The following is a 14,205-nucleotide window of genomic DNA, read 5'->3' as shown; positions in this document are numbered from 1 at the left end:
ATCAATGGTCATGAGAATTTGCACAATTATGATTATGGAACTGACCTCCCAGCCTGCAGAGGTCCACACTCTCAAATGGACCCATCATAAATAGGTCAGGGGATTCCCAGTCCTATTCCAAGCAAGTGAGTGCCTACACTCATGCAAATAATAAGCACAGGCTTATAACATCACCACTATGGAATTACAGATAAGGGACAGGTTACAAGTGACTGTAGATAGATTTTCTTCATTTACCTTTCCGGGCAATTCATTTGGTTACTCATGCTATCACAAATCCACGGCGCCCAAAGGAGTGCGTCTCAGACAGCGAGCTTTACTACCCTGAGTCAGGCCTCTCAGGCAATCAAATGATTGCGCAAAACTCACCTCCTTATTTTAGTTTTAACTCTATTTCTAGATGACACATTCATCTAGAAATAGATTCCTGGATTATATATATTTACTAACAGGGTAACATTCTTTGAGGAATTAGAAATGTTGTTTCTATATGTTTATCTTTTTAAAAATTAAAAAAGACTCTGTGACCTGGCTGTAGCACATGATATGCCTCAAAATGAGGCAAACCTGGCCATTTTGATTAGTGAAGCTTTGGAATGGCTTTAGTTTGGCCCTGGAACCTGAGAGACCATATTTAGGTAAAATTTATCCCCAAAGCTCGAGCGCACGGTTACTGGCTGACAGCCTCAGCGTGGTATCTGAGTTTACTATATATGGGCAAAGCCAGGCAGAGCGAGAGCTGCACCCGCTTCCGTGTTTGTGTATCAGGGAGGGTAGTGCAAAGCCACGGGCGCTTTTCTGTCTTCACTGTTTCATTCATCTGGAAGAGAAAAGCCAAGCCAGAGGCAGCGGAGAAAAAATGCCGTATGAACTGAGTAAGTCTGTCTCATTTCTGTGTCAGCAGCAGGGCGGGAAAAACAGGAACAAGGCTCTTACTTCGCGTGACACTAGTCGGCAGATCTGCTAGTCATCCAGGTAGCAGCTAGCTAGCCTCGCCCATAGCTGCGTAATTTTGACACTTCACCCCACACAAGAAAGACCAAAAAAAGCTTCGCTCATGCAACGATTCTGGCAGGTGTAGTACACACCTGTGTTTGGATAGCTCGGAGTGTTGTGCAGATGTTTTGGCACTCAGTGCAGCCGCTTCATGCCACAGGCAGTGGCTTTTTAGTTAGCTAGGTTGCTAGCCTCAGTCAGGAAATAGTTGTGCTCCCATTGCTTTGTTATGACATGTCCACACAGAGGCTGTCTGCCAGTGAAGCACCGAGGAAGTACTGAAGTACACATTTGTCGCTGGTCGAATGTCCTAACATATTTAACGCTACATTTTTTTTTTTCTCATTGAATCAGTCGGAAATATAAATGGCGAAAACATGGCAGTGATTTATTTATTTATTTTTGGTCTTTCAAGGCACATTCAAGTTACAACCGTGTAGTTACTGCATAAGGCAGGATTGACTCGTGATGTATTCAAAAACCATTATGAGCAAGCAAAAGTGTGCTAGTGCATTTTGACCTGAGTGTATATCTCGTTTAGTTTATTACAATGGTATGTAAAAATTATGGCAAGCAAAGTGTTGGTAAATTTATAATATAACTATAATAAAACATTTTAAATACTAATATTTGAAATTGCTGTATAATTTGTGCAATTATATAAAAATCGGTACTATTATTATTATTATTATTATTATAATAAAACAAGACTCATCAACATAAACCTTACTAAATGGATACTCTGTACTTAAAAAATGTGTAACTAAACAAAAGCAAATACTTCAATTACAAGCAGTTACTTGTATTTTTTTTTCTTTAGTAATTTACAAAGTAGAAAATTCACCCATGTAATGATCAGCAACAAATCCAGACTTGTCTTTTACTGGTTTTCTAACATAGTTGGCGTCAAAAATGATGGCCCAAATTTTGAGGAAGTGCACCGAAGAACTTAATCTAGTTATGTTTTATTTTTGTTACTCCTTAAAGGTTGAAGTGTAAAACGCTTTGCGTTCAGGGAATTTAATAAGGAGGGTGAAACTGCTTGGTAGAACAATAGGAATAGACTTGGCCGTGTGCTCAAAGTGTCTGTGATAATCAGTAAGGTACCTGAAACCAGCTCCACTTTAAGTCCTATGGATGACTAATGAACGACTAGTTGATATAGAACACTTCTGTTAATAATAAAATCTGCTATCTGAAATGGCAGATTTTATTCCCAGCAGATAAAGGATATGCAGTGAAACACTTTTTCTATTTGTGTTTAACCCTGTCTGCAGTGCATTAATTGATGTTTTCCACATCTTTGATTTTATTATTTTCACTTTTTTCAGAACGTGTGTTTGCCAGTCTCCCACAGATGGAGAGGGGAGTTGCAAAAGTGATCGGTGGTGATCCCAAAGGCAACAACTTCCTCTACACCAATGGGAAATGTGTCATCATCAGGAACATTGAAGTAATTAAAAAAAAAAAAAGTCTTAAAGTTGTATCAACATGATGCTGATTATTTTATTCATTTGTATTTACAAATCTACTGGCTATGACAGAATCTACTGAATGAGAGTAATGACCACATAAAATGTACAGCATCAAAAGCTAGCAGCCACATCAAAGACAGCATTTCACTCTACTAGTGGGTGGTTTTGTTTGTTGCCCTCCTGCTACACCCAGTATTTTTGGGCGTGTTCAGTATTGTGCCCTTGATATTCTCTGAAATCTGAGTTGCATGCTGGCACAATTACTGTTAGCATAATGCTGTCAGTTAGCACCTAATCTAGAAGTAGCTCAGGAAAGGATTTCAGCTTGTGGTTTACCAGTGTTTACCAAAATTTATTTTTTCTTTGCCAACACTAATTGTTGATTAGATGTTTGGGTTTAAGTGACCAATTGGAAAAATGCTCATCATTTATTTGCAATTTCTGAGCTAATCTAGCTAATCTTTCCATTTTTGTGTTGTTTTTTTTTTTCGTTTTTTTTAAGAACCCAGCTATTGCAGACATTTACACTGAGCATGCCCATCAAGTTACTGTTGCGAAGTATGCACCCAGTGGATTCTACATTGCATCTGGAGGTAAAAGAGAAAAATACATTTGAACATTTGCAAGAAAGAGTTTGTAAACCTACTGGAATTTACTGATTTTTATCTAAAACATAATTAGGGATGAACACCATTAGAGTAAACAAAAAACACAAACTGCTGTGCTTCTGACACTCAGTAACCACTCGCAGTGCATGCAGAAAAAAACTGGACTCCTTCTGCCGACTCGGGGCTTGGACCATTTTTGCAAACAAGCTCAATTTTTGTCTTTTTGGCATCAAAATGTTATCCCAGTAGTGTTACTAAACATCTACAGTGGGGCAAAAAAGTATTTAGTCAGCCACCGATTGTGCAAGTTCCCCCACCTAAAATGATGACAGAGGTCAGTAATTTGCACCAGAGGTACACTTCAACTGTGAGAGACAGAATGTGAAAAAAAATCCATGAATCCACATGGTAGGATTTGTAAAGAATTTATTCGTAAATCAGGGTGGAAAATAAGTATTTGGTCAATAACAAAAATACAACTCAATACTTTGTAACATAACCTTTGTTGGCAATAACAGAGGTCAAACGTTTACTATAGGTCTTTACCAGGTTTGCACACACAGTAGCTGGTATTTTGGCCCATTCCTCCATGCAGATCTTCTCGAGAGCAGTGATGTTTTGGGGCTGTCGCCGAGCAACACGGACTTCCAACTCCCGCCACAGATTTTCTATGGGGTTGAGGTCTGGAGACTGGCTAGGCCACTCCAGGACTTTCAAATGCTTCTTACGGAGCCACTCCTTTGTTGCCCGGGCGCTGTGTTTTGGATCATTGTCATGTTGGAAGACCCAGCCTCGTTTCATCTTCAAAGTTCTCACTGATGGAAGGAGATTTTGGCTCAAAATCTCACGATACATGGCCCCATTCATTCTGTCCTTAACACGGATCAGTCGTCCTGTCCCCTTGGCAGAAAAACAGCCCCATAGCATGATGTTTCCACCCCCATGCTTCACAGTAGGTATGGTGTTCTTGGGATGCAACTCAGTATTCTTCTTCCTCCAAACACGACGAGTTGAGTTTATACCAAAAAGTTCTACTTTGGTTTCATCTGACCACATGACATTCTCCCAATCCTCTGCTGTATCATCCATGTGCTCTCTGGCAAACTTCAGACGGGCCTGGACATGCACTGGCTTCAGCAGCGGAACACGTCTGGCACTGCGGGATTTGATTCCCTGCCATTGTAGTGTGTTACTGATGGTGACCTTTGTTACTTTGGTCCCAGCTCTCTGCAGGTCATTCACCAGGTCCCCCCGTGTGGTTCTGGGATCTTTGCTCACCGTTCTCATGATCATTTTGACCCCACGGGATGAGATCTTGCGTGGAGCCCCAGATCGAGGGAGATTATCAGTGGTCTTGTATGTCTTCCATTTTCTGATGATTGCTCCCACAGTTGATTTTTTTCACACCAAGCTGCTTGCCTATTGTAGATTCACTCTTCCCAGTCTGGTGCAGGTCTACAATACTTTTCCTGGTGTCCTTCGAAAGCTCTTTGGTCTTGGCCATGGTGGAGTTTGGAGTCTGACTGTTTGAGGCTGTGGACAGGTGTCTTTTATACAGATGATGAGTTCAAACAGGTGCCATTCATACAGGTAACGAGTGGGGGACAGAAAAGCTTCTTACAGAAGACGTTACAGGTCTGTGAGAGCCAGAGATTTTCCTTGTTTGAGGTGACCAAATACTTATTTTCCACCCTGATTTACGAATAAATTCTTTACAAATCCTACCATGTGAATTCATGGATTCTTTTTTCACATTCTGTCTCTCACAGTTGAAGTGTACCTCTGGTGCAAATTACTGACCTCTGTCATCATTTTAAGTGGGGGAACTTGCACAATCGGTGGCTGACTAAATACTTTTTTGCCCCACTGTAAGCTTTGTGTGGTTTGTTGTTTCTTGTAATGGTGTTCTGCCCTTGCCCTTGGGTTCTTGTACACTTTATTGAATGAATATTGTAGTCTTTCTAGAATCTTCACTCCCAACAGTGTAGCAACAATCCTGATATCCTGTCAAACTGCAGATTGTGCATATCTCCTCTAATTTCATGCACTTTTGTAATGCTCCTTGCTAAGTTCCTATGAAAATTTCTGTTACGGCACAATGCACGTGAACCAGTTTTTCCTAGGAAGAGTAGATTGTGATTTGTGGACATTTAGGGACAAGGCTTTAACTGAAATATCTGAGTCCAAGTAGGTTTTGATGATGTTAATTGACTTTTATTTACTTTTTCCAGCTTGCATTGTGAGTTATTACTTAAGAAGTTGTGCTAAATTAAAACATGTTTTTAAATGGATTTGTCAGATTTTGTGTAGAATTTGGACCATAATGAAGGTCAAGTCACATTTTATCAGTAGCCACTGCAAAAATCCTGGTAAAACTGTGTATTCTCATAGTTGCCACAATAATGTGACTGCTATGTAATCATGTTGCTTTTATATCCGTTAGATGCATCAGGAAAGATCCGTATCTGGGACACCACCCAGAAGGAACACATGCTCAAGTATGAGTACACCCCGATTTCAGGGAAGGTGAAGGACATTGCATGGACCGAGGACAGCAAGAGGCTTGCTGTTGTTGGGGACGGACGAGAGAAGTGAGTGTCAGGATTTTTTTCTTTTTTTTCTTTTTTTTCTTTTGGCGCTACACTGGCTACAAATTGATTCGTAGTTTAAAATCAACCATGGTAACTGTCTCATGAGAAACTTCTCTTACAGCGTTCACACTGATTTATTCCCACGTGGCACAAACTCACTGTTTGCTTTAGATATCAAGGTGATATGTTTGTGCACTTGCAGGACCAATGTTATTTATTTATTGTTTTTATTATAAAAAGAACTGTTTGCATCACTATTGTGCAGGAAATCGAAACCTTCTAGCACGTATCTTTCTTCCTCTAATTCAAACCTGGATCAACTGTATCGGTGTTCACTTGTCATTGTAGGTTTGGGGCAGTGTTCCTGTGGGACTCTGGCTCATCAGTGGGAGAGGTTTCTGGCCACTCAAAATTAATTAACAGTGTAGACATAAGGCAGAAGCGCCCTTACCGCCTTGCCACTGCCAGTGACGACACCTGTGCCTCCTTCTTTGAGGGACCTCCCTTCAAGTTCAAGTTCACATTACGGGTGAGTTGCATTTGTTGGCAATTTGAGGAGCTTTAGTAAAGAGGTGTTTGTTCCAGAGTGACTAGAGCTAAGCTGGATTGTTTGTTTTTTCTTTTTTTTTTCTTGGCTGTTGTTTTGCTGGACAAGTCTTAGAGAAAAGATGATCTGCTGACATGTGCTGGATTAAAGTGGTCAGAACAGCCAATGGCTAAATGTTGTCTTTGACATGCACTGGTAACAAAGCATTGCAGCTTTCCAACTTTCTCTGGCTTTAATATCTGTTGGCCATCTCAAATCTGCCACACTCTGTTGGGTTTTGACAATGTGGCCTTGTTTGCCTGTTTCCATATTACATAATCCACATCCCCATAAATTCTTCGAGAGTGTGAGCTGCTTCCTACAACCAGGCACAAAGTGTACTGCAGACTAATTTATTTGAAGTTAATATAAAATCCAGTTGGTCAAGGTACATAAAACGGTGGATATATTTGTTAAATTTTAAAGTAAATTACACCTTGTATTCCCTTTAAGAATTGCATTATTGGCTTATTAGTGGGGTGTTATTAAATTAAAACAAACAAGAATTGTAATCACAGCTATTGATCCCATGTCTTTGCTCTCCACATGAACCTTGTGCTATTTGTGTCATAGGTAAATTTAAATTCTCAAATTTGCCTATAACACATGCTTAAAGGAAAATCAAGGAAACATTTGTTTTCTTTAAGCCTGCATACTGGTCGGTCATGATGGTCTCAATTGAGGAAGGACTGAGTTTCTGTCGGTCATGAAGATGACTAAGCAGTCTTTTTTTTTTTTTTTTTTTTTTTTTTTTTTTTTTTAATTTATTTTTTGCTTCTTCCTTCCTCACTTGTTTGAGACTATGTTAAATCTACACTATGACTATTGAAAATACTGGATCTACTTTCAATGTTTGGTTTCCATTTATGCACAAGACCAAATATTATGTGTCAAAATCAAACACTCATTTGATCCATAAAGCTAACTTCTATGTTGATTTCTTTTTAATTTTTTTCCACCCAAAGGACCACAGCCAGTTCGTCAACTGCATTCGTTTCTCTCCAGATGGAAGTCGGTTTGTTACAGCGGGTGCTGATGGTCAGGTAAGTGTCCGTTATCATGTGAAACTTAAAATTAAAATGACTTTAAGCAAAATGTGTACCTAATTGTTTTTATTAAATATCCACAGATTTTAATCTATGATGGAACAACTGGTGAACGTGTTGGCTCCCTTGGTGGAGAGAAGGCTCACAAAGGAGGAATCTATGCTGTAAGTCTTTTTTAGGTTAAAAACCAAACTCCAGTGAATAATATGGATAGGTACATTAACAGTCTGCCTTGTTTAAAGGATCAATCCTAGTGTTTTACCTCTTTGCTACAGTGTTAACTTACAGTCACTTTGTTAAATGAATGGCTTTTGTTGTTCCGGAGAGCCAACTATAATCAGATTTGGCAGTCTGCCTAGAGGAATTATGTGCCAATAGGAATTATGCATGCTATAAACCCTTCTGTCCTCGAGTTACTAATCTTTTCTCATTTTTCTTTGATTTCTTTTCCACGTAGTGTTGGTGTGTTTTCTTCTGTTGTTTAATGCCCATTCATAGGTTGCACAAACGGTGCTTACAAAATTTCTGTCTTTGCTCACATGCATTCTGACATACTACGTTTCTGGGGGGGTTTTTTTGCCCACAGGTCAGCTGGAGCCCTGACAGCTCTCAACTGATCTCTGCCTCAGGGGACAAGACCGTGAAGCTCTGGGATGTCGGTGCAACCACGGCTGTCACCACCTTCAACCTGGGCTCCGACGTGACAGACCAGCAGCTGGGGTGCCTGTGGCAGAAAGACCACCTCCTCAGCATCTCCTTGTCAGGATACATCAACTACTTGGACAAGAACAACCCCAACCGGCCCATACGCACAATCAAGGTCAGCCCCAAGAATTAAAGGATGCTATTTCTGGATAGAATCACTGATTTGATAATGATAATAATGGCAGTTTTGTTAGTTTTTTAACTGTGTTTGAGCTTCTGAAATACAATGGAAATTAAAGTGTCATAGTAGAAACATTTTCTACAGTGTTTGAAAACCAAACTTGGCATCTGTTAAATGTAAATCGCCATCAATATTTGCATAGCGATGGTTCAAACTGCATGCCTAAGAGTGCAAATGCACACTGCAGATCCTGCTTTACTGAGTTGCTTGTTTTCATACAAATTTTTTTTGTTTTCAAATGGGAAGATTAGTTTTTAGTGATGAAAGAGCAGTGTGCTCAACATTTACACGTGGAGGGTGTCTGTGTGAGGAGGCTAGAAGTGTCTTGTGACACATCTTCCTGATGTATCCATCATACACTTGTGGTGTTCAGTAGGTAAGACAGGAAAATAAGTCATTACATAAACTTCTCACAGAAGCATCTAAATATGCACTGTGGCTATTACAAAGATGAATGTTTTCAGTTCTCTGTGCTGTCTTTCATTTGTGTGGGGATGCAATACTGTAGTGTTAATGTCTTGTGTACCTTTCCATATATTCAAATGTGTGCTTATTCTTTCTACAGGGTCATACCAAGTCCATCCAGTGTGTTACTGTTCACAAAAATGAAGGGCGGCCGTACATCTACTCGGGGAGTCACGACGGACACATAAATATCCTTTCAACACTTACTGATTGTCGCTAATGACTGTAAAGGTTACTCAGTGGGACATGCGTAGGCGTCCTGTCCTGCATGTAAGCTCAATCTTGCCCAATTGTTTTCAATATAAAAGAGGTTTGATGTTTTTCTGTTTAACACAAGGTCATTACACACTTGTAGTGATAATGTAACATGCCCTTTTTTCATTCATCAAATTTAATTAATTTCTATCAATGTAGATTTGATTCACATTGTGCAGGAGCTGAGTTTTAATCAAAATTTAAAAATCAAAATGTTAAAAATTTGAGCTTTTTAAATTGAACAATTACATTTTTACAACCTGAAGCAGCAGAACTTTCTAATAGTTTGCTTAAAAAAAGCCATAAATAAAAAATATGGCCCATCTACCACTATTGAATAACTCTTTAGAGAGCTTTGTTATTTGAATAGTGACGCAAGTTACAAAACAACTTTTCAGTTTTGTTTTTTGCAGGCATTTCTCAGACTTTCATATTTGCATAGAATAACTGCAGACATAGATAACGTTCCTTAACGTATCCCTCACATTACTGGGATGCAGAAACTGGAGAGAACGACTGCTTCTCAGGAAAAGGTCACAGCAACCAGGTTAGCAAGATCGTGACTGATGAAGCTAATGAGTTGGTGACTTGTAGCATGGATGATACACTGCGCTACACCAGCATCAGCAAGAAGGAGTACAGGTGAGGGGCCATGATGTGGCTTTATGAATAAGCCATTTTATTAATCATTTTACATTTGGTCTATTAAACAGAAGTTTGTCCTTGATAAGGTGAAGGACAGGGTTGAAGGCTAAAAGTACCTTTTTTTTCTTTTTTCTTTTTTTTTTTTTAAATGCATGCTTACAGTTCAATTGTTCATAGTAGGAAGAGGGTTGTTGTTCTTCTTCCTCTCCTCACATAAATAACCTCTTTGTTGGTTTCTAGTGCCTCTGATGTGGTGAAGATGGATTTCCAGCCTAAAAGTGTGTCCGTAGGGGCAGGTGGGCTGTCATTGGCTGTGTGCATTGGGCAGGTAATGTCTTTGCTTCAGTCATTACTGCTTGCATAAATCAGATCCAGTCATTCTTGCACTTGCAAGGTTGGTGATTTTTTTTTTTTTTGTTTGGGGAATAATGACTGCATTGTTATTCATGGCTCTTTGTAGATTGTCCTTGTGAAGGATAAGAAGAAAGTCTTCACATTGGACAATCTTGGCTATGAAGCAGAGGTTGGAGCTTTGCATCCTGGCGGCACCACTGCTGCAGTGGGCGGAGCAGTAAGTGGACACAGATAATCTCACCACATGTTTACATTCGTTCAATGTTTGTTGGTTCCATGTAATAAAAACACTATAGCTATCACAGAAAAGCTTGGTTGGACTCTGGATTCATTTTCTTTCTTCTTAGGATGGAAAAGTTCATCTGTACTCAGTTCAGGGCAACACTCTGAAAGATGAGGGGAAAGCTCTTGAGGTCAAAGGGCCCATTACAGACATGGCCTATTCGAATGATGGCGCCTATCTGGCTGCCATTGATGACAAGAAGGTTATCACGGTCTTTAACGTGGCAGACGGCTATTCGGTAAATATTTGCCTTTCTTAATGATCCTGTCTTCTGTTTGCTGCCTGTTACGTGGGTTTTTTTTTTTTTGTTTTTTTTTTTAAATACTAATTACTGTTTTATGGTTGCCTTTTTTTTTTTCCCCCATCAGGTTAAAAATGAGTTTTATGGACACCATGCCAAACCTGTGACTTTGGCCTGGTCACCTGATAACGAGCACTTTGCGACTGGTGGGATGGACATGCTGGTCTACGTCTGGACGGTTAGCGATCCAGACCAGCGGCTCAAAATCCCAGGTCTGTCTCGCAAGCAATCCACACTCAACACATCTAAGCGTGTTTTTAAAAAAGACTAGGAGTAACTATAGCTAAGCTAAATTTATACATTTACTGTTGGCTCATTTCACGGAACCATGAAGAAACTGCATCTGATTACAGTTCAGCTGAACAAACCTGCATAGTTTTCAAAACCGTCAAAAACGATTACAGCTGTGGTCTGATTTTTACGCCGGGCACAGCAAAAGCTGTTAGAAAACCAAATGCTGTTAAGTAACCCCAAAACAACTTTCCTGGGAACTGTCAGAGGAAATTTTATTCTCGAAAATATTTCGCTGTTGAATAAGTGATTTCTACATGTATACGTTCTTCAGATAAATGAATGGTTTGAGTGGCTTCTGTCACATTTTCTGCAAACTCTACTTTCTGTGTGTTACTGTAGTAATCGGTGTTTAAATCAGACGCATAGCACATTGATCAATGATCTGTTGTAATCAGTCACAGTGATGGAAAATGCCTGTCACATTTGGAGATTAAAACTGAAAAATATCCATCAAAAAAGACAAACTACTTGTCAGAATATACAGACACTTCATTTTCTTTATGGTAGCTTTCATGATGATTATCAACAAACTCCTTGTGCCTTTTTGGTGTCTTTACTTCTTATACGTTGAGACAATACAGACTTTAAAAAAAAGTGCATGTCCTGCATAACCAGTGAAAATGTGTGATGAGGAGAAGGAATAAAAATGCTGTGCAGTCCCACAAAGAGACATCTGGTCATCGTAGATAGCATTGACTCTGAACTGGATCTGCAATTAGGGTTTGAATCTGGATGCAGTTACACAGTGGGACTGTTACCATTATTTTTCTTATTTTCAATAAGGAATAAGCTTTTTAATATTAAATGTTTACTGAGCAATCATTGAAAAGAGGGTAAAAATAAATTAAATGGTCCTAAACTGTTACAAAGTTTATAAACTCAGTTTGTTGAATCTGCTTCTTAAAATTTAGGAGCAAAACCAGGCTTGATTTCTTAAAGAGTTGTAACTCACATCTCAGTCAGTATGGGATGTTAAACAAACTAAACTTTTATTAAACCCAGGTTCTTTTAGTTGAAGATGGCTTTTTTTTTTTTTTTTTTAAATTGCTGTGATGTCTTTGTTGCAGACGCTCACCGATTGCACCACGTTAGCGGCCTGGCTTGGATAGATGCTCACACTCTGGTCACCACCTCCCACGACGCCAGTGTCAAGCAGTGGACTATTACATACTGAGCTTCAAGCAGACAAACATCCACATCTCCAGGGACAAGGACTACTGTTGAATTTAATTCTTTTTTTCCCTTTTCTTTTTTCTCTTCTGTATTTTCCTTGTCTAAAAAGTGTTCAATGCTGTCTATAAACACCAAACTTGTAAATGATTTTGAGCAGTAAAAAAGGTACCACATGTGATCTGTTTAATGCAAATAACCTCAGCTTACAGAGAGGAAACGTGTAACAATGTGTGCTTTTACAGCACTTTAAGCATGATGGACCCAAAAAAATATTAATGAGCTCATCATTCCATGGGTATAAACTGTGGTTGGGGTCAATGCTTTCTGGCTTAAAGGAAGAACCATAATTTTTTTTTTTTTTTTTTTTTTTTTTCCTTCTCTTAAATTGAACAAAAGTATGTTGGAAACAAAACCCGTTGGTTACATTCCTGAAATTAGCTGTAACTGGTTCCAACTGCAACTGCCTGTCAGTCTTTATTTTCAAAGTTTTAAGGTGGGTGAGTCTTTGCCTTTTGGCTTTGTCCTAGGTTTCATACTTTGTGGTTCACATTTCTTCTTGTTGGACTGGGGAGCAATAATAGGAACTGAGAGAAGTATGTGTACAATCAAGATGCTGCCTGTTTAGTTGAAGGTCCTGTGTTGTTGCTGTGCGTTTGGGCTCTCATTGCTTGTCTCATAATTTTTATTTTTTTTTTCTATGTCTTTATGCATCCACTTACAAAGTGGAACAGACTCATGATTATTATTATTATTATTGTTAATAATAATAAAACTTTTTATGCATGTTTCTTGTCACGCAGTAATCCTTTTAAACACCTGGAGTTGTAGACTGAACTGAGAATTTTCAGCACAGCTTCATGGCGAACATGAATAGATTGAACTGTAGAGGTTTACTAAGAGGGGCCTCCTGAGTGACCGGAGCCGATGAACTTCTTTAAAGGGTGTTTATGATTCAAATAATTTCCAGTCTCTTTTTTTTTTTTCTTTTTTCATAAATATAACAAAGCAGAGGTGATTGAAATGTTTCCTAACGTATTTTCTCTCTGGTCTGTAGTACCATTTGCACATCCCTATCATTTTACATAATTTATTCAGCTGTTTGATTAAAAAGTCCTCTTTAGTATAATAGAAGCTGATGGTACTTGCCTAGAGGTCCTCATGGCATCAATAAAAGCACATTATTATTATTATTATAGCAATAGTTAGAACAGATTTTTGTTTAATGTGCAATGGATTATTTAATTTAAAAAAAATAAAGTAAAAAAAGATAATGCCAGGCAAATTCTAGCTCCCTGAAAACTGTTTATTGAGCCATAGCACAAACAACTGAAAGGATGTGCTTTTACTTTGTAATAGTCAAAGCTTGTAAAATCAAGTTAAACTGATGGATATCTTCCAATTTACACACAGCATAACTTCAGGGAGCTGGCACTTGAGAAAGCATTGTGCCAAAATCAAAGGAAAAAGTTTAGACTTGAGAAAAAGAATTGATGCTTACAAAGCAGGAAAGCGAAGCATAAACACAGTTATGACAACTGAAGTGAGAAGTATCTTCAAGAAATTGAAAGAGAGCCACACAGTACAGAACAAGCCTGGCAGAAGTAACTGTAAGATATCAAAGACTCTGCGAAGAAAACTAGTGAAAGATGTGTCTAAAGATCCCAGAATAACTGCCAAGACACCAGTGATTGACTTAGACAGGTCAGTATTTGCAGTCTTAAGACAATCACTAGAACTCTGCACAGGAATGGACTGTGACGTTGCAGGCTAAGAAAAATTGCACTTTTGCAGAAGAACTGTGGGGATGCTTCAGTGTGTCTGAAACTGGGAATCTTGTCAAGATGGAAGGAATCATGAAAGCAGAAGCATATGTGAAATATTTGAAAGAAAACCCTCAAGTAGTCAGCAGCAAAACTGAGTGAGTGTATGCTTTGTCTTCCATCAAAACCTTAAACATATATCGCTTCTGGTAAAGAACTAAAGACCAAAGTAAACTGACATAAATCTGTGTGGTGAACTGAGGAGCAAGGTCCACGTAAGAAGATCATCAAATCTGGAGAAGCTTGAGAGATTTGACAAAGAAGAATGAACTGGGGTTACTCTAGAGGTGTGTTTGAGACATGAAAACAACACCTGACAACAGCAAAAAGGATACACAAATGAAGATTAACATCATTTGGGCTAATAATTTTGACCATTGTAGTTTTAGTGGAATCATTTTGTTTCTGTGCACAAAGTTAAACAATG

General features: G+C 38.8%; 1 protein-coding gene across 1 annotated transcript; it reads left to right on the top strand.

Annotated features, from left to right (window-relative positions):
• Positions 1-765: 765 nt before the first annotated feature.
• Positions 766-12,295, top strand: wdr1 (WD repeat domain 1). Its single transcript, XM_085353094.1, has 15 exons — positions 766-875; positions 2,328-2,449; positions 2,974-3,064; positions 5,523-5,670; positions 6,019-6,199; positions 7,222-7,299; positions 7,386-7,466; positions 7,889-8,122; positions 8,754-8,843; positions 9,396-9,550; positions 9,794-9,881; positions 10,014-10,124; positions 10,255-10,428; positions 10,559-10,703; positions 11,853-12,295. Exons 1-15 carry the CDS (start codon positions 860-862, stop codon positions 11,957-11,959), a joined length of 1,821 nt encoding a protein of 606 aa, XP_085209220.1. The 5' UTR covers positions 766-859; the 3' UTR covers positions 11,960-12,295.
• The last annotated feature ends 1,910 nt before the right edge of the window (positions 12,296-14,205 follow it).

The sequence above is a fragment of the Diplotaxodon limnothrissa genome, linkage group LG5, assembly GCF_057381915.1.
Source record: "Diplotaxodon limnothrissa isolate DT_005_m linkage group LG5, D_limnothrissa_male_GT1.1, whole genome shotgun sequence".
In the NCBI taxonomy this organism is placed as follows: domain Eukaryota; kingdom Metazoa; phylum Chordata; class Actinopteri; order Cichliformes; family Cichlidae; genus Diplotaxodon; species Diplotaxodon limnothrissa.
This window is presented reverse-complemented; position numbering and strand designations above follow the sequence as displayed.